Raw genomic sequence first — 26,464 nt, 5'->3', positions numbered from 1 at the left:
ATGGAAGTCATCGATCTGAAACTACCCAGCGGAGGTAAGATCCCCACAATGTTCTCCACGCCTAATCTCTAGTCCCACACCCCTTCTTGGAAGCACAAGAAATAGCTGGATTAGCTAAAATCAGCTTTGCTAGAGCTAGACTTTTGGTTGTGCAAACCACTGTTACTTGGCGGTCCAGACTGTAGCTTGGGTGATCGATACCAGGTCAGGATCAAGCCTTCAGCCTCTGAACACTGACATGCCTCCAATCATTGGAGACTGTGTTAGATGTTCTGGGAAAGGCCTCCTTCCATCCCCGAGGTATTTCTGACCCTGTCCCCCTTGCAGCCAGGTGGGTGGTGTGAGGTGTCTCTGTATACATTACCTAAGCTGAAGCACGACGGCAGCCTATAGACGTGCTGGTTCACATTCTAATTAGAACTGGTTGGAGCAGGCTCAGTTAATCGAGTCTGCTCCACTTTCTAATTAAAATGCTCCAGCCTTGCCTCACTGTGTAATTATGCACCCCCCCACCCGCCTACCACATTTTCAAATAGCTGTGGGGGTGCTTTAATTAAAGCTCATTGAATAAGTTTTAGTTAAAGTGCTCCAGTGGCCATGTTAAAATATGAGGTGCTTAATACATGTGATGGTAAGCCATTTTAATTAGAGTGGCTGTTGGGGAACCACTCTAATTTAAACAGCCCCTCCCCACACCTGGTATCTGTATAGGCAACCTAGCTTGCAAAAACTTTGGCCCTAACCCATCATTTTGGGGGTGTGATCCCAATTCTCCAACTAATTGTCAAGGAGAAAAGAATAGTTATTGTCTGCACGATTTTCCTTACTTTCCTGAAAACAAATGTCACAGTAATCTCCCTTCCAGCTGGCTGGGCCATTTCGCAATAAAATCTTCTAGCATAACAGAGCAGGAGAAAGGGAAAGATGCATCTTCTTCTCCCTGACCAGGTCCACTCTTGCCTCTTTGGCTGGTACAGCTGTGGCCATTGCACATGGGACTGATGATTATAGATTTTTAGCTTCTGATGCTGGCCAACACCAAAGCATCATCTCCATCCTACTGACAAAGAGGGGCTTTTGGCAGAACTAAATTGAATGAAGGAAAGTGCCTCTTTAGCACTCCAGGCCACCCTTGTGGGTTGAGGCAGCTGTATAGGCAAACTAGCTTGCAAAAACTTCGGTCCTAACCCATCATTTTGGGGGTGTGATCCCAATTCTCCAACTAATTGTCAAGGAGAAAAGAATTGTTATTGTCTGCACAATTTCCCAGCTGCCTCAGCCCACAATGCTGGCCTGGAGAGCTCTCTTGTTGTTGCTGTACTGGGAAACCTTTCCTTTGTAGCCAGGCCACAGGGTTTGGCTCCAGCAGAGCTGCTAGTGGGTGGTGATGAACGAGACCAATGGAAATCAACAGAATCCTTTTCTTCCATTTCAGGTTTTTCCACCAGTGATGCCTCTGCAGGGAGATGCCTGGTGGACCAAGCTCAGGGCAATCTTGGCCCAGGGTTTGGCCAGGCAGACATGGACCTTGACATTACCATGAGCCTTCTGCTGGAGAGACTCCAACAGGAGGAGGTAGGGCAATGGCTCTGTATCACATGGCTGCTCTAAGCATTTCCTTCCAAGCTGTGCAGGGTGGGACCCCAACTAAAACTGGTCCTTGTCCATCTGCATCTTTCCATTCCTCCTGTCCTATTAACGGTCACAATACAACATGCCCTTGTTATATTGTGATGTCACTATGATATCAGGGCATGCTCACATGGGCATCATCTCCCCCATCCCAGTGGATGATAGATATGGTATAAGCCACATTCAAACAAGCCCTCACCCTACAGATAATGCTGTGAGCCTCATTAGTGTCTTCCTCCAAGTATCTCACAGCACTGAGGTATGAAATCTAGTTTCCCAACAGCCTTGTGAGACTGGAAAGCCTCAGCCCAGGAAGTGAAGTGACTTGACCACTGTCCCCCAGCAAGTCAGGAAAAGAACTGGGAATACAGCCAAGGGTGCTGAGCCTCTGTCTAGAGACCCTGGGCAACACACTTTCCCTGCCTGATTTGCTGTCATCCAAGTATGACTCGGCTGGGTTAGCGCAACTTGGTTCACAAATATTTCAACTCCCTTCTTCATTCAGTGACAGAACTAATCGCACAATGGTTTTTGGCAGCATTTTGCCCAGCAAACTCCTGCTAAATTTGCTGCTCAGGATCACCCGGCAGCTCCTTGTCACTCCCCTGGTGTCCCCCTCTCTGAAAGAAATGCAAGTCACTCCCACCTCCCCAGTGCACTGGGGTGACAGTTCTTGTGATGCATCTGACTGCTTTTCTGATCATATTTCTGTGTCTCCCGCCAGTCTGTTACATTGTGCCCTCACAGTGCCTGACACTCCTCCCTTGTCAGTGCCAGCTGTGAACATCTGCATGAGAGGACAAATGCAAGACACCCTGGGTTGGGTTCCTGTCCAGGCGCAAGGTCCCCCTTAGTGTGGCTGTAGAAGAATCCCTGGTTAGCTGATGTCCAACATCATAGTCCTGGATGATCTGGCACTGGTCCCAAAGGAATCCCACTGTTCTCTTTCTCGGTGTGTTCCCAGGAGACAAGAGTAACCATTTACTCCAGCCTGCAGGAAGTCTTGCAGGGGGACATAAAGAGCCTGGATAGGAACCTTGTCAGGAGGATCATCCACTTGGCCTCCAAAGACATGAGGGAGACCCAGGTGAGTGAGCTCTGCCCAGTTTCTCCTCGCAAGACCTTACTCTATGCGTAGTTTGTTTGGTCCAATGTGGTTTGAGCTATGGTGTATCTCCTGCATGGACCCTGGTTAGAGGCTGCAGGCTTGCTCAAGACAAATCTCCTCCAGATGTTTCTGGAGAGCAGGGACACGATCCAGCCCAGTGTTGAGCTCCTCTGAAATATGGGGCAGCTCATCTGCTGAGAAAGACCAGAGTGCATAGGTGTTTTGCTGGGGACAGCGTTGTCCAAGAAGCTTCCTGGTCCATGCTGAAGCTGTGTCCTACAGCCAGGTGAATTCTGCAGTTGGTCAGCCAACCAGAGCCGAAACATTGTTCAGTCAAGTGTTTCAGTTGGCATTTATGAGTGAGGGATCTCATTCAAGGAATTATTAGGGAGATGTAGTGAAATCAGGAGCAGCTATTACAGTGTGTGGCTGGTAGGTGGTGGGGAAGACAGTTTGCTTGGAGCCAAGGATGAAATGGACTTAAGAGAGCGGCCAGACACTGGGCCACTGGAGAAGCTGAGGCTAGTGCATTGTTCTCCCTCCCTTTCAGAGGAGGCAACTTTAACCCCAGCCTGACTTACTGCTATATAAACTGTGCGTCGGGTGTGTGCTCAAGTTTTCTTTTTTTATTTTAGCAAGAAAATGATGAACTGCAGTTGACTGCAGGAAAAACCCTCGTGGCACTTGCCGGCACCTTTTATAATTGGGTGATGTATGAGCTGCAGTGTCACATGGGCATCATGGAACTCCCTCCAATCTTCTTCTTGATTACACTGGGCGACATGGTCTCAGCCTATGGTACAGCATTGCCTCCCTTGCTTCCGGGCTCTCATCAGGGATTGTGGAGGGAGGGGATAAATACCACTCTGTCCAATGGGGACATCAAAACTGAGCTGGTTTTGGGGCCTGAAGAGTCTGGCTTCTGGCTCTTAGGTGCCAGCACTAACTTATATAACAGCTGGAAGAGACTTCAGGACAGGAAGGAGTGGAGATCAGGTGGGCAGGACCCTCCACTCCCTCCTCCTGCCCTGCATCTGGGCATGGGAGGGGCAGCAGACAGAGAATTGCCCTACGTAGGGGCGGTCACTGTAGGGTTCCTCTGACATCTTCAAAGCCCCTTTATGCTGCTCACCCTGAGAGTGAGGGATGAAGGTGGACAGGAATGTCTCTAACTGCACAATGTATCCTCATCCTGCAGCACTGAGGTCTGAGCCCTTCCTTGTGCTAACACTCAGCAAATTGCGTTTTGTGCTGAGGCTGGTGGAGACCGACCAGATGAAGCGGGCGCTGTGTGGAGGTGAGTGCCAGCCCCTCCTGCAGGTGCCCCCACTGGGCACCCAGAGCCTAACACAGAGTCCGGCCCTACTGGAGTGTCCCACACTGGTAAGCGGGGCCTCCACTGCACTTCCTGGGCCTGATCCAACCACGAGTGGAGAACCATCCCTCCCTGGGCTGGCTGGAGGCTCTGAACAGTGAGCAGGATTGGGCCCTTCATGATGCTTGTAGAGTATTTCCCAGGACCCATCACCGAGGCTAGAGCTGCCTCTAGGCCCTGGGGCAGATGGTGCAGATTGAATCCTAGTTGTAGCCCATGGTGCATGCTCCACCGGCCCCAAATTCTCCATCTGCCCCAAGCAGCACAGAGGCTGCCGGGACACTGCCATGACCACCAGGCCTGCATGTCCTGCAGCACCTCACTCCGATGTTCTTGTGCAAATGTCTTGTCTTTTCTCCCCCTCTGCAGTTGTGGAAGGCTTTGCCCGGGCTGCCAACCTGAAATTCCACATCGGGGACGAGAGCCCGTTCCCCAGCTGTCGGGCAGCCGACTACGGTTTCCATGTGCTCCCTTTCTTTAATCTCATGAGCAGCAGCTGGCTGACAAGTGAGGACCTGGAGGTGAGGGCTGCTGTCTTTCTAGCTCTGTAGCACAGCTGTCACATGTTACTATTTCTGCATGTCTGTGTAGTCCTGGCAGGGAAGACCCAGTCTCTGGGGCTCATATCACGTTCCACAGGCAGTGTGCAGTCGTGTGCGCTAATGGGTGCCACTGAGCACTGGGATAGGGGGAAGCGCCTTCCGGGCATGACTCCTTCTGTGCCCAGGGGGATGGCATCAAGGAGGAGTTTGCTCTCTCTGCACATGAATCTGGGCACAGCAGCACACTGGGGAGCCAGCCTCAGTGCCATATCCCACAGCTCCTCCCAGCTGCCGTAGGTGGGAACCATGCAGACTGGGCTGATCCAATGATGGACCAAGGACACTGCTGACCTGAGGAGAAAAGCTGTGCCTCTTCCTGATCCAGAGCAACCTCCTGGAAAGTCTGTCAAAGGGACTCAGTCCTGCCTTTCTTCTCTGCAGCTGCAGCAGGCTGCAGTCAAGGCACTGGGACCCGCAATGGGCCTCCTTCTCCACCATGAGAGGCATTGCAATACTGTTTTTGAGAGGCTTCCCTGTCTCCTGCAGCAATACGAGGGAGGGGTCGACAATCTTCATGTCACCATGGTGAGATGCTGCCTGGGAAACCGGCATTGGCTTTTGTCTGTATGCGTGGGTGTGCGCACTGGCACACGTGTGTGCATGTACGACTTGCCCTAGGAACTCCATAGCTGTCTTGGGGCCTTCCTGGTGCAATTCAAGACCCCTTAACGGATCGGCCTTGCCTACCCTTGGGGGCTAAACTCACAGCAGCCGGATCTGTAGATCATAGCCATGTTGGGAATGCTGCTTCCATTTTCTGGGAAGTCTGATAAGGGGAGACAAAAGAAATGAACTACCAGACCACTCCTTCCAGCTGAGTTTCGCTCTGCTCCCTCTGGGCTTGGCAGGGATTATGGTCAGGGCCTGGCAGTTTAAAACAAGAAGATTTGGGGCTCCCTGCTATGGGTTATAGAAGTGGAGCATGTTATACAGTGGTTATGCCTGTGGAGCGTGTCGCTCCTGCGCTCTGTCTTTGTTTGCACCTGGGCATCCCCCTGAGGCAGCACAGGTTTACCCCAGGGGAGAATCCCACTTCAGCTCTGTGCTCCCTTGTCCTGTGTCCCTGGAGCTGTGGGGGCAGATGCTGGCTGGTCCTGACTCTGGGTCAGTTTTGGGGCCTACAACACCTGTGGGCTGTGGGACCCACTCTCCTCCTGGCATCCTTTGGAAGGAATCTGAATCTCTGGAGAGTGGTAATCCAGGCAGGGTGTATTCAGGGTACTGGGCAGGGGCTCAAACAGCACAGTGTAGTGTGGTCAGAGTTGCAGATGTGGAAACTTCCAGCTCCAAAGCAATAAAGCACTAAGCATGGGGCAGTGAGGTATCTTTTCTCACTCACTAATTTTCTGCTCTTGCTTACTCCACGGTTCTCCTCTCTAACCCTCCCTTTGACTTTCACCATCTGTTGCAGAGTCTGAGCCAGATCTTGGAGGTAGCCTATGATTTTGAGGTCCCTCTACCAGATGGGAAACTCAAGAGCATCTGCTTTGCCCTGCACACCCAGGTAAGGGGAGGTTGATGGTTGATCCTGTACTGCTCATCCCAGTGCCTAGCAGGTCCAGAACAATCAACCCTGTGGTGCGAGTCCAGCCAAGAGCAGCCGTGTTGCTAAAGGGACTTGGAAATCAGGGTCCCCTCTTGCTTATTGTCTGGACCTTTGAGTTCGTGGCTCTTGCTGTGATAGCAGTGATGTCTCCTGGGACTCAAAAGGACTCTAGACAGTGGGAGTTCAGGATCCATTCCACAGTCATCTGCACCCAGCTGGGACTGTAGAGAATCCCTTCCCTTCTTCCCACAGGTGTGTGATATCGCACAGCTGCCGGGATCAGAGAACCAGGTCGAGGTGTTCTACTGTCTCCGCCTGCTCGGTAAGGAGAGGGGCCTCCGAGTGACGGGGGGGTTTCCTTGGAACCTCCCTGCACTGTGCCAAACCCTGGAGGGGGGAATGAGAACAAGGAGTGCTGAGGGTACTGAGGTTTGCTCTTCTCCCCTGCAGCCTGTCTCTCCCCAGACCAATTTATTTCCCTTGTGGGCTCCCGGCTCAAGACCGACAAGGAGGGAAGCCGTGTGGCGTCCCTCTCAATCTTTAGTGGTATCATTGCTGCTGACTGTGAGTATGACCAGAGCAAACGTGCTGACTGCCGTCTTGGCTGACCCTTCAGGAACTGAGTTAGGACTGTCCAGGCTGAATTACCTGCCCTGCTCTAGCTGCGCTCAAGAGCCCTGGCTGCGTAGAGCTAGAGCCAGACCTCCGTCCTCTGCTGCTCGGTCCCAGAGGGCCAGTAGCACCCTGTGTCCTGCTGGATGACACAGGAATGCTGGGGCCAAATCCTGCTTGGACACCTTTCCTGGCAGCACTCTCAAGTTGAGAGGTTTAACAAGCCCTTTTATGGCCCAAGAGACTTTCCCAGGTTCCAAAGTAGAGACAGGAGGTTGTGCAGGTCGCCACAAGCAGGTCTTTTGCAATCCAGGTGCCTCTTGCTGTGGATTGCTCCCAGAACACAGCAACATTGTGCCCTCCTTCTCCTTCTTCCAGTGCCGGAGATGAGCCAGAAAAAATATGCAATAGTCAAGGCCATGAGGTGCACGCTTGGTGATCAGAGCCCTGAGGTGAGGTGCTTTGTGAGTAGTGGCTGTGCTGGGGATGGCACATGGACCTGACAAAATTCCCACCCAAGATTCTCGGTTCTCTTGTAGAGAAAACTTTTTTTCCCTATCAGCATCTTCAGGGAAGGCAGTGCAGAGAGTCTGCCCCTCTGCTTCCAGAGCTGGGGATAGTCAGGATCTGGGGAAGTGTTATCAGATTGCCAGTGGGGAGGGGATCTGCTTTCCCTCCAATACCAATATGGGACTACTGAGTAGTGAAGACACGCTGTTCTCTTGCCTCTTTATAAACCCTAGAAATAAAATTGGAGGCCTGGGGACCCTTCTCCTTCCCTGTCTCCTTTCCAAGGTTTGAGGGAGGGTTTGTGCCATGGCCGGTCCCCGCCACCATTAGGGCATAAGGGCCATCCTGATTCCAATCTGTCCTCTCCTCCCCTCCAGGTGAAGAAGGCCGTCCTTCATTTCATCAGGACACTGCTCAGTGTGCAGGGCCTGGATGACTGGGCCTGGGACTTAGTGGCCTATATTTTCAAGCAGTCCAGCTTGTCTGGCAGCCAAATGGTAAGAGCAATCAAGGCTGGAGACTTGGGGCTGCCAGGCTGAGTCATTAGAACCAGGGTCAGACCATTTTCACTGGTACAACAGATCCAAGGGAGCTCTCGGGATGTCAGTGCAGCTCCTCTGGATTTTCCCCAGGGTGTCGGTGAGACCAGACTGATCTGAACTATGTACATATTCTGATGAGGCTGAGATTTGCCCTGTCAGGCACTGAAGAGTGAAATCCCTGACCGCACAGTCTGTCAGGGAAACTTCCTTGAGAACAGCAATGCTCTCTGGTAGAAATAGACTCCCGAGGATGTGTCTTGGTGCCCAGGACATAGCTTGGCCCATTGATAGAATCACGGTGACGAGCCAATTGAGCTGGCCGGGCCCTGGAGCAGACTCAGGAGAGCGGGTGTGTAATGCCTGCACATTTGTGTCTGCTGGGCTGAATCTGAAGGGTTCTCTTGGAAGGACAAGGGAGGTGAATACTTGGCAGGTGTCAAGACATAACCCACTCCCAGGCCCCAGAAACACTTTGTGTCCAGCAAGTCGTTGCAGTGTTGGAGGTCTTTCTGAACTGGAAACCTGCCCCATCAGCTTGGTTTTTCTTTTATTATCTCAGCTCCAGTGAGTTGTGCTTTCAGCAGAACATAAAATCAGCGGTAACTGCAGCGTTCAAGCTGGCTGCGGAGATGGAGACTGAGTGTCCAGTCAGTGCCTTTTGACTTGCTCATGAGCTTTCTCTCGGTCTCTTGTGCAGAAGTCCAAAAACCGTTCCAGTCAAGATGCCGAGGAGGAACAGAGCATCCGAGCCACCTGTGTGGAGATCCTGGAAAATCTGGATGTCTCAATCAATGGCATGAGCCAAGTAGGTGACCAGCTGCTGCCCTTGCATTATCAATGCATTTCTTTTCATCCCCTGTACCTCTCCACTGGGCAATTCTCTGCATTGGCAGGGAAATGGAGCTAGACCATGGCCAGTGCTGGCCGTGAGTTATGGAGCAAGCTGCCACCATTTTAGGAATGACATACAACACCCCAGCTGGAAGGGATCCCTGTGCTGAGCTGGCCTCCTCATTCTCTCTCCTTGCTCTGCTCAGTTTTCTCTGAAATTGAGACTTGTTTGGCCAGTGTTAGAACAGAGTTTCAGAGATCAGCTATTCCTGAGAGACAGACATGAGGTCATGGGTGGGGGAAGGACCCTCAAGTGGGGTCATTGGTGAAGAAGAGGAGACTGTCCTTGAGCACTGGATGAAGAGAGCTGGGTGCACGGGTACAAGTAGCTGAGTCCAAGCTGTCTGGCTCTTCTCTCCAGGTCTTATGGCCCCGGCTGCTGGAGTACATAGTGCCAGCTCAGTACAGCTGCACTCTGACCCCCCTGTGCCGATGCCTCGGGGACCTGGCTGAGCAACCGCAGTGGGAGGGAGAAGAAGCAGCTTGGATGGACCCCAGCAAAGGAGGTTTGAAATCCAGATCCCTGTGGGATGAACCTGCTCCACCTGCCTCGTAGAAAGTCTTCAGTCTCATCCATGCACTACGAGGAGGCCCAAAGGCGGGAGGGACAGTTGGGTCATTACAACCTGGGAGGGGGAGCCAGGCAATGTGGGCTCCTCCAACCCAGAGCTGCCCCAGATTTATGCTGTGCCATAGGGGAATCCCAGGGCCTTTTTGCCTTAGCTTCTCCGCTTATCCAATGATGACTGAGCAGTGCCTGCCTCACAGAGGGGCTGGGAGTGAAGGCTCCTTGGTAAAGCTCCTTGAGATTCAGACACGGAAGGTGCCAGGAAAGTGCCAGTTGTGCCCAGCTCCCCGAGTGTCCACGGGTGGGCGCATTGGGAATGGACAGGCTTGTAGCAGCATCACCCGCCCAGTTCCAAAGTAGCCCCACATGGCCATGCTCTCTTTCTCTTTCCAGGAAAATTTCCTAAGGCCCAGGGGCTGCTGGCGCGACTGCTGGTGAGTAGCCCTGGAGAGGTACTTGCCAGAGGTGTGGGGAGGGTCAGTGGTGTGGGGACACGTGCCTGTAGCCTTAGCTGGAGGAGCACACTCTGTCTTTTCCCACACTCCGCGCTGCCCTGTGCTTGCAGTTTCCTTCCCTTGGCAGAGCAGAGCCAGGCTCTGCCCCTGCCTCGTAACCTGCGGAGGGGCATGCAGGTTCAGCCTAGCACAGAACCTCAGCCTATGTCTGATTGCTGAATGCTCTGGCCATGTATGGTGGAGGCCAGTTTTCCTCCTAAAGAAAGCCATGGAGTCCTGCTCCAGAGCTGAGCCCCCGTTTCTCTCTCGCTGTCAGGTGGTTGCCTCGGCCCTGGGTGACGGCAGCCGCGCACATTCTGCCCTGCGGGGACTGTGGGCTTTGCACCGCACGATCCACCCTGCTGTTGGAGAGCAGTGGAGGATCAAGATTCCCATCCTGCTCTCGACCATTGAAGGTAACAAGCAAGGAAGGAGCACAGTGATCTCTGCAGAATGGAAAGGGAGAGGGGAGGTTGCAGCCTCCTGGAGCCCCCCGTGGCACCATTCCCCTTCTGCAGCATCGCATGCTTGAGAGCTTCTACTCTTTGCCACAGGGGACAAATCTAGGGGCTTGACAACATGGAGGTTGATGGGACCCAGGGTAGGGTTTGCCCATGAAGGACTCCACCAGAGCAACCACTCTCCTGCAGTTCCCTGCACACTTGGGAGGTTTCTGTTGCCAGAGGAAACCTCTGTGCACTTTGCCCTTCTATGAAGCCCAGTCCTGTACTGTGCTGTGCTGAGCACATCCCTGAGGTGCTGAGCACCCTCCATGCCCCTTATGGCCATTTCTGCAGGGACTGGTCATGCACAACTTCCAGACATGCCAGTATGGTATGTACTAGAGCACAGAGCCTGTGACCTTGGGATCCCAGGAGGTGACTGGGTGCGGATGCAGCAGTTTCTAAAGACTTGATGCCCAGGGAGGCAACTAGGACTCTTCTTCAGTGCCTATAGCAGTGACACCCTTCTTGTTTGCCTCCCACCTTCAGGACATCCTGAGACCTCCCAGGACAATGTGTGGTGGGAGCACCTGCTGCTAAAGGTACAGGATGGCTCTCAGAACTGTTGTTGCAGCCAGCCAAACTGGGTAGGGCTGTCTGGGAAGGGAGGGTTCCCTCATGCCTCAGAGAAATGAGGTGATGAAAGTCAATAACCCAGCAAGAGTCCAACTTGGAAGGTTTGCCAGTGTCCTTGAGTTTGGATTGGCATCCAGAGTTGTCCATTTGGGATCCTTCACCCTTTCTGTACAGTCTTTGAGCTCAAGAAAGGAGATGAGGCCTTGGTTGGGGCTTCTGCAATTCCCAGGTCCGATCACAATGCAAGTCCAACACAACAAAGCACTGAAGTCCCTGGCAGTTGGAGGTGCCCATTGTAGAGCCCATGGCACCTTTTTGACTTGATCCATCCTCCCCGCTCTACACAATCTCTCCCCAGTGGACAGGTTTCTTGGCACAATCTCTTCCAAATTTCTGTCCACTGGTGTCAAGGTTGTGAAGGATCCTTGGGCAGAGATGAGGAAGGGGGAGCGAGAAGCAGGAAGATCCTAGGGTGTCCACCTGTAGAGTTGTCCAAAGGAGTCCTCTGCCTGTGAGACTTGGGTGCTAGAAAGGGCACAGCAGAGGAGGACGACAGAGACTCAGCCCATGCACCCAACCCTTTCTTTCCCTTCACTTGTGCCCTCAGTTCCTGCACATGTCACTGAAGACCATTGATGACGATGCCTGGAGCAGTCAGCTGAGCCTGGAGCTGCAGCACCAGACAGCCAGTTATGCCTGCTCCTCCCTGGAGAAGGTGCGTACTCTTGGCAATGGCTGGGTTTCTGCAGCTGTTTCATGGTGCTGTGGCAGGAGGCTGCAGAGAGTTTCTCTCCACAGTTTGTGCTTTTCCGTTCTATTTTCTTGATCAAAGGCATTGTCTTTGGTTGTCTGCTCTCTTCACTGACCTATAGGGAGTGCTTAGCGGGGCTCTTTCTCTGCCTTTAGCTGCCATTTCCCTGCAGGGAGTGGGGCCAGTTATTTGGTGCGTGGGTGCTGGGGCTGGACTCTCTTGGTCCTTCCTAGGGACGGGTGTGTTTCTGGGCGGTTCTTGTCCTGACCAGCAGGCTGCTGTGTTCCCAGCTCTGGTGATGTTGGTTTCCTTCTTTCAGAGTTTCCTATATAAGGCACTTGGTACCACCTTGGCCTCTTGCCAGGATGTTGCCCATGTGAAATCCCAGCTCCAGAAATCTCTGAAGAGTACAGATTACATGAACACTTCTGAGAGAGAGGTGAGGACCCTGTTCTCTCCAGACATGGCCAGGGCCTCCTGTGTCCTCACTTCTCTGTTGCTCTGTGTCTGGGGCTTGTTTGCTTCATGGCCTTCCCTTGTCCTTTCCCTCGGACAGCCCCTTGGCTTGTTGCAGGTCGGATGGGCAGTTCTAGTATCAGGGGAGATGGGGAGGACTCTCGGGTCTGTCAGCCAGATGGTCCTGCTCACTCGCCAATGCGTTTCTTGGGTTGCAGCACGTTGTGACCATCCTGGCATTCTCAGCCAAGGGCCACCTGGACCTCACCCTGGGCACACTGGAGGACTTCGGTGCGGCTATGAGTAAAGTGCAGGTGTCTGGGATAGTTGGCCGCCTGCAGGTAATGGAGCTGGGGGCTTTTTCACACTTCCTTCCCCTAGAAACCCTTGAGAAGAACAGCTTGGCAGTGGCTCCTCTCCCTGGTAATGCCCTCTCCCAGGGGACATGCTCCACATCAGGTCTCCAGTGATACAGAGGGGAACACGGTTTCTACTACTCACGTTTTTCATGTCCCAGGTTAATGGGTCAACATTCAACCAGCCCCTTTCAGGCACTGAGGCAACTGCATCTGTTGTTCACCCAGAGAAAGAGATTGTGTATTTCTCACATCTTTCAGTTAGCCGTGGGAGAGGAGACATGAGCCCTGTTGCCCAGCCTCAAAGTACCAGCTCCGAGTGCATAATCCACATGCCCACCCACCTCCCTGGGCAGGTGCTGGAGAGTCTAGAGCCACCTACATGTTTGCTGCAAAATGGGCCCTAAGGTTCTCCTCTAGGGCTCACCCAGCCCAGCAGAGCCACCACCACGGCTGAGCTGAGCACCTCAGCACTCACAGGTGTTTGGGTCCAGGCCGCATCCAGCAGGGTGTTCACGGTGCCCCAAACACCTGCCGAGAGCTTCAGCTTCTGCACAAAGCACAACAGGCAGAGCCACCTCCTTCACACGGAGAGACCTGCAGCAGCCTTCCCGATGCATTGTGCCCAGGGACTCCTTACTGCCAAATGCATGAGGAGGCCCTGGGCACAATGCATCTGCTGCCCGAGTTTCTGTCAGTCACAAACTCTCCCCTGCCCCTGCCCTGACTTCCACGGCTCAGAGTGGCACTGCAGCTCTCTCTGCCTGAGTCACCCAGGCTGCAGGACAGAGAAGATGAGGCATCTGAAACACAGCACTGATGACAGTGCTGAGAGCTGTGGGTCTCCTGTGACTGGCAGGGAGAGCCGGTATCGCTGCTGGGCAACTCCTTGGTCAGCAGTGATTTCTACTTGTGGGGCAGAAGGCATGGGAAGCTCTGGTGTGAGTGTTGTGTCACTCTGTGCAGGATTATCACCAAGGGAAAAGAGCCAGGACCCACAGGGCCTTGATACAGGCCTACAGCCGAATTGCTGTCCATGCCCCCCGAACAGAGCTGCTCCCCCGCGTGGAGCATGACATCACCAGGAAGGTCCTGCAGTATTACATGACCAGCTGCCAGGTAAGTGCCTGGGACTGCACCATGTCGGGAACAGGCCTGCCACGGGACTGATGTCTCCTTTGCACTTGGGTGCCTAGCGAGGCTCTGACTGTCTGATCCTCCCCCTGAACTCACGCCTGTGATGAGCATCCATGTTAATCCTTCTGGGATGATGCGCAGTGGGAGGGACCCACGTATGGAGAGTGCTGGGATAGACGCTTCTGACAACCTGTCCTGCGCTGGAGCCGGGCGTGCATTCATGCCCTTGCACCGCTCAACACTCCCCAGCCCGGCCCTTTTTCGGACCTGGCAGTGGGCTGTAGTCTGGAGCCGTTCCAGGCACTGACGGTTGTTTTGCATTTCACTTCCCAGGTGCTTGGCATCAACATTGTCAATAAGGTAAATGTTCAATGACCCCACCTCTGCCTGTGCTCTTCCCAGACCCTACCCGCAGGAGGCACAATGACCTTCCCCAGGCTGGAGTCCTTGCTGCCACCATGCTTCTCATCTGATATGGGTGTGGGCCTGGGGCTTTCTGGGGCCTGTAGACATCTCTCAGGGATGCAAATGAGGCTGCATTTCATCCCTGATCTTTACGTTGTGGACCTTGGTTCTTGTCCGTTCCTCATCCCCATCTCCCTGGTGTTCCCCCATGAAATTCAGGACCCAGACTTAAAGCTGACCTTGATACAGTCAGTCACTGAGATCAGCCGTGCCATCCAGGACGCAGACGACTCCCAGAGCTTCCAGTTCACTTCCAAAGAGGAGCTCCTGGGGTACATGCTGGTGAGTGGGAGGAGCCCTGGGGACCAAACTGCAAAGGACCTAGTGGGAACCTAATGGGACTGGTTTCTCTTCGAGCGGCTGTTTCATCCCTTGGCTATGATGGGATTCTTGGAGCCTCATCAGGGGTCTGCTTGGGGCCCAGAAAGAGGGTGCCTCTCGAAGCTTTGTAGGCAATGCTGCATTGTGGGCTGCTTTTGGAGGGCCTGGCTGTGTCTGCTGAGTGACGGGAGTACAGCTCTGTGCCCTCTGCACTAATGCCATCAGCCTGAGCAAGATCCTGGAGCTGTGGCCAGCACAGCCCTGGCTCTGTTTATGGCTCACCTGGGAGGGCAGCCTGTTGGGTTTGTGGGGGGAAGCTCTCTGCTTCCCACATCCATTTCCCCTGTGTCATGTCTCCGTTTCTGCCTTTTAGGACTTCATGAAAGAGGAACCAATGGATTCCTTGGCCTCTCCTGTTCGCCTCAGGGCTATGCTTGCCATTAAGCACCTGAGGTAGGTGATTCCTGCCCTGGCCCTTGGCACTGGGATGCCCTGGTCAAAGATGAGCTCCTTCCTTAACTCTCTGTTGTTCTTCCCATCAGATCTGGAGCTGAGAGACACCTGCAGGGCTCAGGTCACAGGCTGCTCTCACTGCAGCTGGGGTCAGAGGGTTTGAATGTGTTTGGTCCACTTGGAGATTTGGACTTGAAAGACTTGGTGGTGGTGGTTGTGGGACAGCTAGCAGTGGTTGTGGGGAGTGCCAGGAGCTTCTCAGCTGCCAAGTCCAGCGGGGTTTGGATTTTGGGTTCTAGGTTCAGACCATATCTTAGCACTAGACCCACTTTCCCTCGGGGCTGGCAGTCAGTGTGACAGGGCTTTTCTTCCTCTCTTTCTTCTGCCAGCAAGGTGAAACCCTCACTAAAGCCAGATGAAAGCAGAAACATCCTGGATGACTGCTTAAAATGCCTGCTGCCTCTTCCAGCTGTTCAACAGCTGAGGGAAGAGGGTGAGACCTCTCAGGACTCTGTCCAAATACAGGTACACCTAGACAGTTCTGGCATCACCTGCTGGGACCTGCTCCCCAGCCTGCTCTGGGTCCTGGCAGTCACCCCTGGCCTCCCTAGAATGGTTCTGGGTTTTGTGACACGCACTCCTGCTGGCCCTGAGCTTCCCTCTTCTATCTCCTGCTTGCAGGCACTGCACGAGTTGTCCATGCAGGCCTTGGGCGAGCTCATGAGGGGCCTCCTTGAAGAAGACCCCACTGAGAATTGGTTCATGGAAATGTTCCATGTGAGTAGCCAGCAGGAGCAGGCAGAGCTCTCTTCTCTGGCGAACGGGGAATGGGTCAAAAAACAGGGAGGAAGGTTTCCCTCGGCAGGGCAAATGAGAGGGGAGTCTCCCAAGGTGTTCTTGGGGCAATGCATGGTAATTCCCTTGCATGCTGTTGATATCCCTAGTAGCTGCATCTTCTTGTGCCAGGGTCACTCAACAGCTCCTCTGGCTTCAGGGGAATTAAGGTCTGCCTGGGATGTATCCAGATGATAAAAGAATCAGATTGCTTGGAGGGATTTCAGTGGCGATGGTGATGTCTGCTGTTGAAATGGTTCCTCTGAGCCGTTTTAAAGGTTCCTCTGACAGTAGTTTGCTCTCCCAACAGCTGCTTGAGCCGTGGATCTTCTCCGACAAGGAGTGGGAGAAAGATAGGGCCTTGCAAGCCAGCTCCCAGCTGCTTGTTGCCTATCGGGACACAGTCTATTGCAGAGTAAGTATGGTCTAACTCTCTTGCCTTGATGTCCTCATGGCAGCCTCACCCTGAGATGTAGAAAGCTCCCCTAACAGACAGGATCCCACAGGGATGCATTCCTGTTTTCACCTTCTCAGGATCATAAACTTGAATATCACTCTAGCCAGACCCAGGCACATGTCATTCATTTCTTTTTCCTTTTTTCTCAGCTACAAGAGCCTTTGGAGCAGTTTGGGTTCCTGCTGGGGCTGCTGGCGCCGTATACCTGTGCCTCTCTGTCCACATCCCGCCTGTGGGCCGCCGAATGCATTGTCTGCCTTCTGCAGCTACAAGGTAAGGGCACTCTGAGTAGGTGCAAATGACTCTGCCCCTTTTCTCCCTCTGGTAATGCCTACTCCTCTGCTCTGTCCATTCACTGCTAGTCTAATGACACCTCAAAAGGGCCATGACTGGCCCTTGGAAGATCTCCTCCAAGGAGAGAAGAGTTGTGAAGGGCCTGACCCTCCTTTGGGAAGTGTGAAAAGAAGCCCCCCTAGCAAGAATGGGGAGAGGATTGTAGCAGCTCTGATGCCGCTGCACCTCTGACCCCACTGAAGTCACTCAGACCTCGAACATCACCCTTGGACCACCCTGCCCATGACACTGCACATGGTTCCTCCATGGAGCCAAGGTTCTGTTTCAGACATCATTACAGCACTTTTCCCTCCTTATTTTCATTCCAGACCAGTCCAGGACAATGGAGGCAGCAGAGGAGGAGCTGAGAGGTCTCCGGGAGGAGCTCAAAGCTTCCAGCCCTGAGGCTGTGCTTACATCATCCTGCCAAATGGCGAAGGTCAGTGGCTCAAGAAGCTGGTGTGGAGACTCTGGGAGCTGGGCGTCCTTCATTGTCCATTCTTTTGCTCACACATGGTTTATCTCTTTCTTTGGAGTGCATGGGGGAGGCATTTGGGACACTTATTGTTCACCCACTGTCTGCTGCTGTTTGCCCATGTCCATGGTAGAAAGAATAAGTCAGAACAAAATTAGAAAGCTTGGTAGATAGTTCTGTCCCTGCACAGAAGTACAAACTTGTCAGTACAGCATCCAAGTGAGAGCCTCAGCCAGGACTTGGCCTCCTTGTGTGCCCGTTTTAAGTTATCCTGGGGTGCAGCTTGGCTGTGTTCATGTTGTGTTGTCTAATGATGCTCTCTCCATTGAAGACCGGTGGAACGTTCAAACCCAGGATTCACCTCTTGCACACGCACCAAGTCGCTGTAGGGCACAAGCTTATGCACAGCACCGCTCTTTAATATCAGTCTTGAACTCTGGGGTTGAGTGCAGTTTCCCTTCTTTCTGTTTGTCTCCAGGTCATTGGCAAATACTTGCCCTCCATCCAGGCCCTTGATTTTGTGGGGACAGTAATGGATGGCATGCTTTCTGCCAGCCCCACGTGCGCCACAGCAGCAGGCCGCTGGTTCCATTCAATCCTTAGGGAGAATGGAGATGCCCTTCTGGATGAGGTAAAATTGAAGCTGAGGAGGCTTTGTACATTTGCTTTATGCTTTTCAAACACTGCTTACATGTGGAGTGAACAGCAATCTTACTGTTGATCCCTGGACATGAAGGAAGTTTCATTTCCCTTACTAGCCAGGGATGGGGAAGAGCAGATCAGCTGCATCCAAGAGAGAGAGCACAGGAAGGCAAGATGGGGATTCAGTGACCTACATTATTGATAAGAGCTTTCAGCCCTGGAAGGTTTGGGAACATAGACTGTGGGGCAAATACAGCAGGAGAGGGCAACAAGGAGTCGGACGCACCCAGCTGTGGCTGGGCTGGAACACCATGCTTAGGGATGAGGAACGGATGCACCTCTCAGTGCCACACCACGCAGGGGCAGGAGCTAGAGATGGGTCTGTGTCCTCAGGCATTTCCCAGCCTTGGTAGAGGCTATGTGAAATGCTCCTTCCATCCTGCTCCTCTCCGCAGGGTTGGGAACTGGGCGCAGGAAAGAATGTAAGCTAGAGATACTGCAGCCTCCGCCCTCTCCCTGTTCTGGATGGGACTGGCTATGGGCAGTTGGACCTACTGTCCTGCAGGCCCAGCCATGTGCAGAACAGGGAGGTGCAGTTAGAAATGAGGAGTGTGAACTCCAGTGTGCAGTTCCAGCAGAGCTGGTCTCATCTGGAAAAATTACAGTTACAATCATCTTGCTCGCGGTTCCAGGGATTCTCACAGGGGTTCTGACATTGGTGGTGCTTGTTGGTCCTGAGCTGAGCATCCACACAGGCAAAAGGCCCAAATTAGCTTCTTTAAACCACCCCCAGATATTGATATTTGTTGGGGTATTTGTGAGCACACAGGTTAATGTCAGGCAGAAATAGTTCCCGGGCAGCATATGCAATTAGATTGTAAGTGTGTGCACATGGGTGGAGGAAAGGCTGAGGGTGTGTGGTTGGTGTGTGCCCACATGTTGTGGTGTCCACTTTTACCCCAAGTAGGGACATAGAGATGTACTCACTTTTTAGGATCAGCCGGAGGCAGCAGTGTCTGGACGCTGGTCCCTTAAAGCAAGGAATTTCTAAGATGGCAGCAAATTGCCAAACTGCGGGAGGGATTGGTTTGGATTGTGCTGGCTGAATGAGAAAGGGACCCTTGTTCTTGTTATTTTCCCTCCAGGTGCCGGACATCCTGGGCACCATCTTTATTCGGATGCCAACAATGCAGGAGAGGTCCATGCGAAGCTTCCTTTTGGAAGGCGTTGGCATTCTTGCTGTGTTCCACCTAGAGGCAGTGATCACCAGCCTCCTTGCCAAGCCTCTGCCAATGGACAGGTACTTGCCACTCCCAACCTCTTGTGCCTGGTGGCCACGCACATCCCATAGCCTGGCAAAGCCCACGGAGTTTCAAGTCAGCTGCAGATCCTTTGGGCTGACTTGGTAAGAGTCAATATCCTAGTGCATTTGGGTAGGAAATGCCAGGCTTGTGCCTAACGGCATTGGCAAATGACATCACTGTGCCCCAACCCCGTCCTAGACCAGGAGATCCCTTGGCCTTTGCTTCAGTGTCCTATTGCTTCATGACATCACAGGAGCATCTGCAGCTCATATGTAATTTGTGTTAAATTGCAGTGACACCTCTGAGCTCTGGAGGGCCTTGGGGAGGGATGATTTCTCCACCTGCCATATACTCCAGTTGCTTATGGAGAAGATCCAGCATCCAGCCGGCACGGAAGGGAGCTCATCTGAGGGCACTGCAGCCCTGGGACCTCTCGCAGTAAGTGACAGCCCAGGCCCAGCTCTGTTGGTTCCCCCTTGAGGGCTAGAGTCCTGGTTCTCAAGAGCTTGAGGTAGGATGCCAGGTTGTGCAGCAAGCTTTTCTCCACTGCTGTGCTGTCCCCTGGGTCACCCCCGCTCTTCTGTCAGCAGCAGAAACATGGCAGCTTCATGCTTCGTGGCTGACTGACTCCATGAGCCTTTGGAACTAGAAACTCGTCTAACTGGGAGGCTCCTTTTGCTTTGCAGCTCTGCGTTCAGGCTGCTGATGCCCCTGTACTTCCCAGGCAGAAGTGCAGGGATGTGACTGGGAGTGTGGGGATGTGACTGGGAAGGGAGCTGTTCAGAGCTCTCCTGGATGTGAGGAAGTGATGGATTTCCAGGTGTCTTCCCCAGGCTGACTTTGGTCTTCTCTGTCCCTTCAGGCAACATGTGCATCCCTTGAGATGCTGACTACAATCCGCTCCAGCCCAGTCCTGAGGGAGCTACTCCCTGAGCTCCTCTGCGCTCTTCTAGCGCAAGTTGGCCGTACCGTGGGGCAGGACATGCCGATGCCCACAGCAAGCATCCGGCGGAGGCAGCTGCAGAAGGGGCAGGCACGCACAGTGGGCAACCCTTGCAGGTAAGGAGTAGGCTGTGCCTGGTTTCAGAGGTTTGGCCTCACTTCAGGCTAGCTGCCAGCAGGGTGTTCTTGTCCTTGCCAAGGGCTGTGCTGAGCTGCCTTGGTCCTGGCAGCTGAAAGAAGCTGGGGTTGTCTGAGAAGCGCAGAGTGTGAAATGTTAAGGCTGGGAGGTCCTATTTATTCCTCCAGTCTGAGCTCCTCTGGGACAGGACAGGCAGTTTTAGCCCAGGGACTTCACAATCTCCATTACTGACCAGCACATGCTGGGCTCCCGGTGCTTGGGAGCTGGGCATATGACTTCTGCACGTTCCCATGCTCTACATGTGGCCTTTGTCCTTGTAAGGAGAGAAAAATGGCTGCCCAGTTCCTTCTGCAACGCATTTAGCTTGGGAGAGCCTCCACGCATCCTGTTTGTCTTCCAGCACTGATTTGTGCAAGGTCCTGCCCTCCTTGTCTCTGTCGGGATTGCAAGGCATGAGAAAGAATGGCAGCATTGGTCTGATTTGAGCTGCCTGCCTTGCACAGCAGGTGTCTGAGTAACGGGCCCCCAAGTGACAGGGCATTTTGGTTCTGCTCTGGCCGCAGCATCTTGTTGCGGTCTGGAAATCTGTAAATCTTCTGTCTCCCCAGGCTTTCTATGGAGACCCTGGCTTGCGCTATCGCAAAGGGCCTTGGGGATAAAGTGGCTGCAGAGCTCTGTGAAGCAGGAACCTGGCCATTACTGGAGAGCCCTCAGACACACCACGAGGGGGTGTGCCAGCTGGCCAGGTAAGAGAGGCAGGCTGGATTGCATCTGTGCTCTAGGCAGTGGGATGAGTGGTGGAGGGGAACTTTCTGTGCTGAACATGCAGGGTTGTGTGGGGCTGGAGACCTGGAGCTTGTGCTCCAAGCGATGAGAGCTGCCGCCTCAGAGCAAATGAGTATTGGCAGTGCTCAGCCGGTCCCAGAACTAGTGGTTTTCTCTTGCAGAGCTCTGCTGCTGTTGGAAATAATAACACCCCAATTTATAGGGGAGGTCCTACAGTGGACCAGTTCCACAACAGAAAATCTGCGTGTAACTGGTACAGCCTTCATCAGCCAGGTAAGGCCCCATAGAGAATGAGCAGTTTGATGGACAGGCAGCTGTTTGCTGTGCTCTTTCCCTGGGGAGTCCCCTGGTCCCCTTCCTAGGAGGGAGGATCACTGGAGGCAGATGAGAGGTTTCTCTTCTGTCCTGGCCCCTGCATCGCCACTTCTGCCGTATGAGAAGGAGAGGCAGACAAGGATTGCCTTACTGACCTGCTCCTACTGAACCCTCATCCTAGCCAGCAGCTCTGAGTTTGGTCCTAACTCCTGCATCTTCTACCCAGCATCCCAGGTAGACACTGCTCTAAAGCAAGCAATGTCCCAATCTACTCACATCGGCATCATCTCTCCCGCTTAGACTAAGCCCCTGATTTCAGGGTTTGCCTGGCTCTAAGCAGACAAGCCTCCCCATGTCCAAAAAGAGAGCGCCGTGTGCTGAGGTTCTTCCTCACGGTGATCTGTGGGATTGTGCTCTGGCATGGGTTACTTTTCTGCTGCAGGGCTGGGCTGTTGGGAATGACTGTGCTGGATCTCATGGACACATTAATTTCTTTTAGCTTGTGTGTGACCCGGTCATTGAAGACCAGAAGCTCCTTAAGGCAGCCGTTTATATACTACATCAGCGAGCCAGGGACCCAAATAACCTTGTCCAACAAATGGCAGCCAGAGGACTAGGCAACATCATGTACGGTGCCCCTGAGCAGGTGAGGTTGAAATCCCCCTGCACTCTAGAACGCAGCTCGGCTGTAGAGACCAAACAATGAGGCAGGGCCGAAAGGGTACGCAAGGACTGGAAGTGTATCCAGATTTGCTGTCTCACCCCCTCTGGTGCCTCTGGAGACAGTTGGGTGTGACAAGTGTAATTTTGGTGCAGAAGTGGGTGCCTTGTGTCTCACAGGCATACGGGAATGGAGCCATGGTGTCATGGTCAGATGAGGTCCCAAGTGCTCTGTGAATGGGAAAGCCCAGAGGTGAGGATTGTAAGCACTGATCTGTGTGTCGCGTCTTCTGTTTTTACAGCTGAAAAAACACCAGAAGGCCGTCGTGGAGACCCTGTTTCAGGCATCATTCATGCCTACCAGGCCTGAGATTATGGAGGAGGGCATGCGGGCACTCACCCGCATCTTTAAACATCTAGGGACAGATGCAGGGCCCCTGGTCCAGGATGTAGTCATGCACATCAGGCCCTTTTTTAACCATGTGAGTGAGCAGCGCTCCCCACCCCCATTCCAGTGCTCTTCATTCGGGGCCGTTTCAGAGGTGGGAGATGCACTTGCTGCCCCTTTTTCCAGCCCAAACTGGAAAGTTCTGTGGAAGAGATGAGTTTTCAGGAGGAAAAGCAAGTGAAGAGAATGGGATGACAGATGGGCCCTTGTAGACAGGAAGGGACGCTCAGGAGACCGGGCGAGGCTGTGGCTGGGGTCATGGGGCTCTGTAGGGCTCTGGGGCTCTTTTCTGCCGTGTTGATTCTCCTAAGTCGGAAGCAGAGCTGGGCAGAGACAAGCGACCACAGGGGCTGGGGGATGTGGTTTTGCTGGGATTCAGGATCGGAGCCCCTGGTGCCCACACATTCAGGGAATGAGGCTCGCTGCTGCTCCCCGAACTCTGCTGAGTGCCCTGGCGCCCAGGCAGCCCACCTGGAGCAGGACCTGCCAGAGCCCACGTCCTGGCACACCACCTGGCAGGCTGGAAGCCAAAGGCTCCTGTCAGGAGCTGTGCCAGGCACATGAGAGAGAGGCTTGGTTGTGACCACACGGGGGTTTCTCGGCCACAGGACAATGACGGCCTTCGCGCCGTGGCTTTCTCCCTCTTCGGTGCCCTGGCAGGCTGCATGAGGAAAAGGCAAGCCTTTTATAAAAGGCAGGTGAGGCAGAGCCTGGGAACACTCCTGCTTCATCTGGAGGACCCCAACCCGCAGGTGGCCAAGGTAAGAACCGGTGACAGTGATTTCCTCAGCCCCGCCAGGTCTCCTCAGTCCAGCCCCAGGGGCACTCTGGTCTTCCTGCGTCCAGTGGTGACCATCCCCTTCCCGCTGAGGTGGCTTCATGCAGGCACCTCCTTGAGCTCGGGGCTGCCTCCCAGGTCCGGGGCAGGTTGCACACCTGACCCCCTGTGCATGCAGGAAATCTCCCTGCCTGGCTTTACTGCGGGGAAGACGGTTGCTGCCTGCAGTTGCCATATGAAAGGCAGGAGAAGTCCTCCCTTTGCTCACAGCCACTCCTTTATGCCTAGTGCCAGTCACCTCCTGGCCAGGCCATCCTGTTCCTGGCCTGGGCACAGTTCTGGGTCAAGAGGCAACCCTTGGCCTCAGCTCAGCAGTCAGCAGGGAGTACAGACCTGATGTGACCGTGTTTTTCAGGAGTGCAGAACAACGCTGGGCTTGTGCTGCCCTTACCTGGGCTTAAGGAGGGTCCAGGCCGCCCTGGCCTTTCATATCCAGGGGTCAGAGCAGGGGAAGCAGGAACAGCTGCTGCGGGACATGTGCAGGCATTTGGTGAGTGAGTTTGTGAGTGGCACGAGATGACTGAGGTCAGGGCTCATAGGATGGAGGGAGGGAACTGGGACACAGTGGAAATAACTGCAAGGGTCGGGTCTAGGACCAGGAGGCACGGGACAGGGCATGATTGCTCCTTCTAGTCCCTTGGTGCTCCCATTTCCTCCTGATCAGTACCAGCATGTGGTGTGAGAGCACTTCTCACCAGAGGGAGCTCACGTGTCCTTGGTTCCCTCCAGGCCAAAGAAAAACCTGCTCTTTTGGAGGATCTCTGCCAGGCAGCTCAGAGACACTATATGAGCCCATGGCCAGAAATTCGGATGGCAGCCGTCAAATTTACAGGTGAGAGAGGATGCCTGGTCCCTTTTCATTCTCCCCTCCGCCCCCAAGAGGAATGGTAAAGCTGTTGCTGAGCAGGATCAGGCTGTTAGTCAGCCCGCCTCAGGTTCCCCCGAAAGGAGTTGGAAAGGATGATGCTCCCAGTGTTGCAAGGCTGGTGTTGAGAGGGATTCAACCGGACAGTAAAGCTGGGGGTTGTGGCAGACAAGCCCTGTGCTGTGATTCAGTAGTTCTGAGCGATGGAGACGTGTCTGGGACCTGGTCACCCAGCACAGCTCATGACTGTTTAGCACCACTTCATGGGGAAGGCAGATGGGAAGGGGCGCAGGCCTCCTGGGTCACCGAGTGCAGGGACCTGGTGCCTGGGAGCAGTCCTGTCAGACAGATCCCCGCACGACCTTATTGAGCCCATCTTGAAACTCCTTGGGCTTCTCTTCCTCCTGGGAAAGAGGCTGCGTCTGCCTGCATGTCCAACCCAGCTTGTCAGGGAAGGCTGGGTCCTTGCTTGGCCTGCCCCTGTGCTCGGGTTGCAGAGAGGCTCCTGGTGCCCTTTACACTCCCAGTCCGGCCCAGGGAATGAGGCAGGTTTCTGTGGATTACCAGAGATGTTGGGAGGAGCTCGTGTGTAGACTGCCCTTTTCTTCCTGGCTCCCAGCCCTTTACTCAGATAATGAGACCCAACAGTGAACGTGTTGGCCACAACCCACCTGTGGTGGCAAACACAGCACAGGGGAACCAAAACCCTTCCTCTGGGCTGAGTTTTCCTTGTGTCCTGACCACAGGAAGCTGATCTGTTCTCCTTGTTGTGTGTTTAGGCATCCTTATGGAGTATGCTGTCCCCAGGAGTGCCGGACGGATAAAGGTTGCGCACCTGCTGAGCTGTAAGTAAGAAATCCAGCCCCTGCACTTCCCTCCTGGAGCCCAGAAGGAGCTGGGAAGCTGCAGGGACCGACCCCCTCCCTGTGCTTTGGAGCCCAGTGCATCCGCTCTGCTCTGAAGATAGCCTAAGAGAGCCTTGCCCCGAGCAGGCAGCTCCCATTCCCCTGGAGCAGCAGGGTGCAGCACGGAGGAGCTGAATCTGTGCATCTTCTGACTGTCCTGCTCAGGCCCCTCCCCAGCCACAGCTGCCCAGGCTCTGGCTTCCCTTGACTTCCTGTGGTCCCTTAGGTTTGGGAGAGTTGTGGCCAGTGCCACTAGATGCCACTGCCAATCCTCCCCTGGGCAGCCTGTCTGTCAGGTCCCTTCATCGGGTACAAACCAACATGAACCAGGCCTGTTCCACACCAGGTCTGAGTGCCCAGTCACATCCCCTTGGCAATGGCAGCTCTTGGGAAGGTTTCTGGTGGGAAAGGCAGGAGAATCCTGTCAGTGGAAGCTGTTGAGAATCTCAGCCTTTCTCCATGGGCAGCAAAGCTGCTCAGTGCCCAGCAGAATCGGCATCTCCCCTCAGCTGGGAATGCAGGAAGCTCCCAGTGGAACAGCCACAGCCACGTCTGTGTGGGAGAGTTTCTGTAACTTGGGACCCAGAGAGACCACAAGTCTGGGGCTGTTCGAGATGCTGGTGATGAGATGATGGGAGCAACACTGCATCCATTATGCACTGCCCACCTGCACATCATGCCAGAGCCCCGTTCCCCAGGGATGGCCTTGCTCTGGCGCTGCCAGCATGTGTGACCAGTGTTCCCCGGAGGTGGAAGTGTCTATTCACTAATGTCTCCCTCTCTCTTTCCAGCTCTGCAAGCTCTGGAACAGGACACATCGCAGGAGGTGCAAACTATGGCCACTCGGGTCTCAGAGACCATTTTTAAAAGTCTTTGGGGGAGAACGCTGCAGGAAGAGAGAAACCATGGGCGTACCCTGCCCCATATCACTTCTTTACTTTGTTTTGGGTGCCTAAAGCCCCGTTCCATTTAAAAGGGAGCTCCTATATTTGAGTTTGATAATAAATTGTGTTCTGCATTCTTCTGGCTGTTGTTGCTTCTCTCCTCCTGAACACAGCAGAGAGAGAGGAGGGTGAAGCCTTCTAGCTTCAGGAGTGTGTGTCTGCTTGGTTTGGGCATCTTGCCTTTTGGTGGGCAGTGAGCTGCACATAGGTGTTACCACATGTCAGCCAGGAGGTGGGGCTCTGCCAGGCAGACAGGGTAGGTACAGATGTTTGGGGAGGTTAGGGGGAGGATAGATTGGGTTAAATATGGCCACCTGATCTAACTGGACTTCTGTACAGTTGCCAGCACAGCCCTGGGGTTTGGAAAACCCAGCCACTGGCCCCAGCCCTGGGGCTGCTCTTTTCCTAGCCCCCACCCCCTGACACCAGGTTATTTTTAGCCCCCTAACCCCTACCCCCCACACCATGCTTGTTGACCATCCAGCCACCCTCAACTACCAAACCCTAGACAACAGCAGTGGGGCAGAGAGCCCAGCCTGCAGCAGCAACCCACCTCTGCCCTGCACACAAATCTAGGGGGAATGTGCCCCCCCGGGCCTCTCCCAAGGTTTGCACAGTGGTGGGAGCCCCTCTGCGCCCCTGGATGAGCCTCGCGGGCTCCCAGCATCCCACAACCTAC

General features: G+C 54.0%; 1 protein-coding gene across 1 annotated transcript; it reads left to right on the top strand.

Moving 5' to 3' along the window:
• LOC109282915 (maestro heat-like repeat-containing protein family member 2B) lies at positions 1-25,859 on the top strand. The gene is made up of 38 exons (XM_059721296.1): positions 1-34; positions 1,436-1,575; positions 2,597-2,719; positions 3,376-3,538; positions 3,939-4,037; positions 4,485-4,636; positions 6,129-6,221; positions 7,763-7,882; positions 8,625-8,732; positions 9,180-9,324; positions 9,780-9,820; positions 10,158-10,296; positions 10,873-10,925; positions 11,567-11,674; positions 12,030-12,149; positions 12,385-12,507; positions 13,489-13,641; positions 13,993-14,019; positions 14,284-14,406; positions 14,819-14,898; positions 15,288-15,423; positions 15,580-15,675; positions 16,043-16,147; positions 16,339-16,462; positions 16,852-16,961; positions 17,476-17,628; positions 18,785-18,939; positions 19,237-19,381; positions 19,806-20,002; positions 20,633-20,770; positions 20,972-21,083; positions 21,625-21,771; positions 22,088-22,267; positions 22,842-22,994; positions 23,427-23,561; positions 23,801-23,903; positions 24,716-24,781; positions 25,633-25,859. Exons 1-38 carry the CDS (start codon positions 1-3, stop codon positions 25,812-25,814), a joined length of 4,581 nt encoding a protein of 1,526 aa, XP_059577279.1. The 3' UTR covers positions 25,815-25,859.
• Positions 25,860-26,464: the final 605 nt, after the last annotated feature.

This window comes from Alligator mississippiensis, chromosome 2, assembly GCF_030867095.1.
Source record: "Alligator mississippiensis isolate rAllMis1 chromosome 2, rAllMis1, whole genome shotgun sequence".
Classification (NCBI taxonomy): Eukaryota; Metazoa; Chordata; order Crocodylia; family Alligatoridae; genus Alligator; species Alligator mississippiensis.
This window is presented reverse-complemented; position numbering and strand designations above follow the sequence as displayed.

What these genes read in the sequence shown, in the direction of transcription:
- LOC109282915 (XM_059721296.1), top strand. Translation starts at nt 1, where the DNA reads ATGGAAGTCATCGATCTGAAACTACCCAGCGGAG. An exon ending in GATGGACCCCAGCAAAGGAG is followed by an intron (nt 9,325 to 9,779) that starts GTTTGAAATCCA and finishes TTCTCTTTCCAG; the next exon opens with GAAAATTTCCTAAGGCCCAG. An exon ending in CTGCCTTCTGCAGCTACAAG is followed by an intron (nt 16,463 to 16,851) that starts GTAAGGGCACTC and finishes TTTTCATTCCAG; the next exon opens with ACCAGTCCAGGACAATGGAG.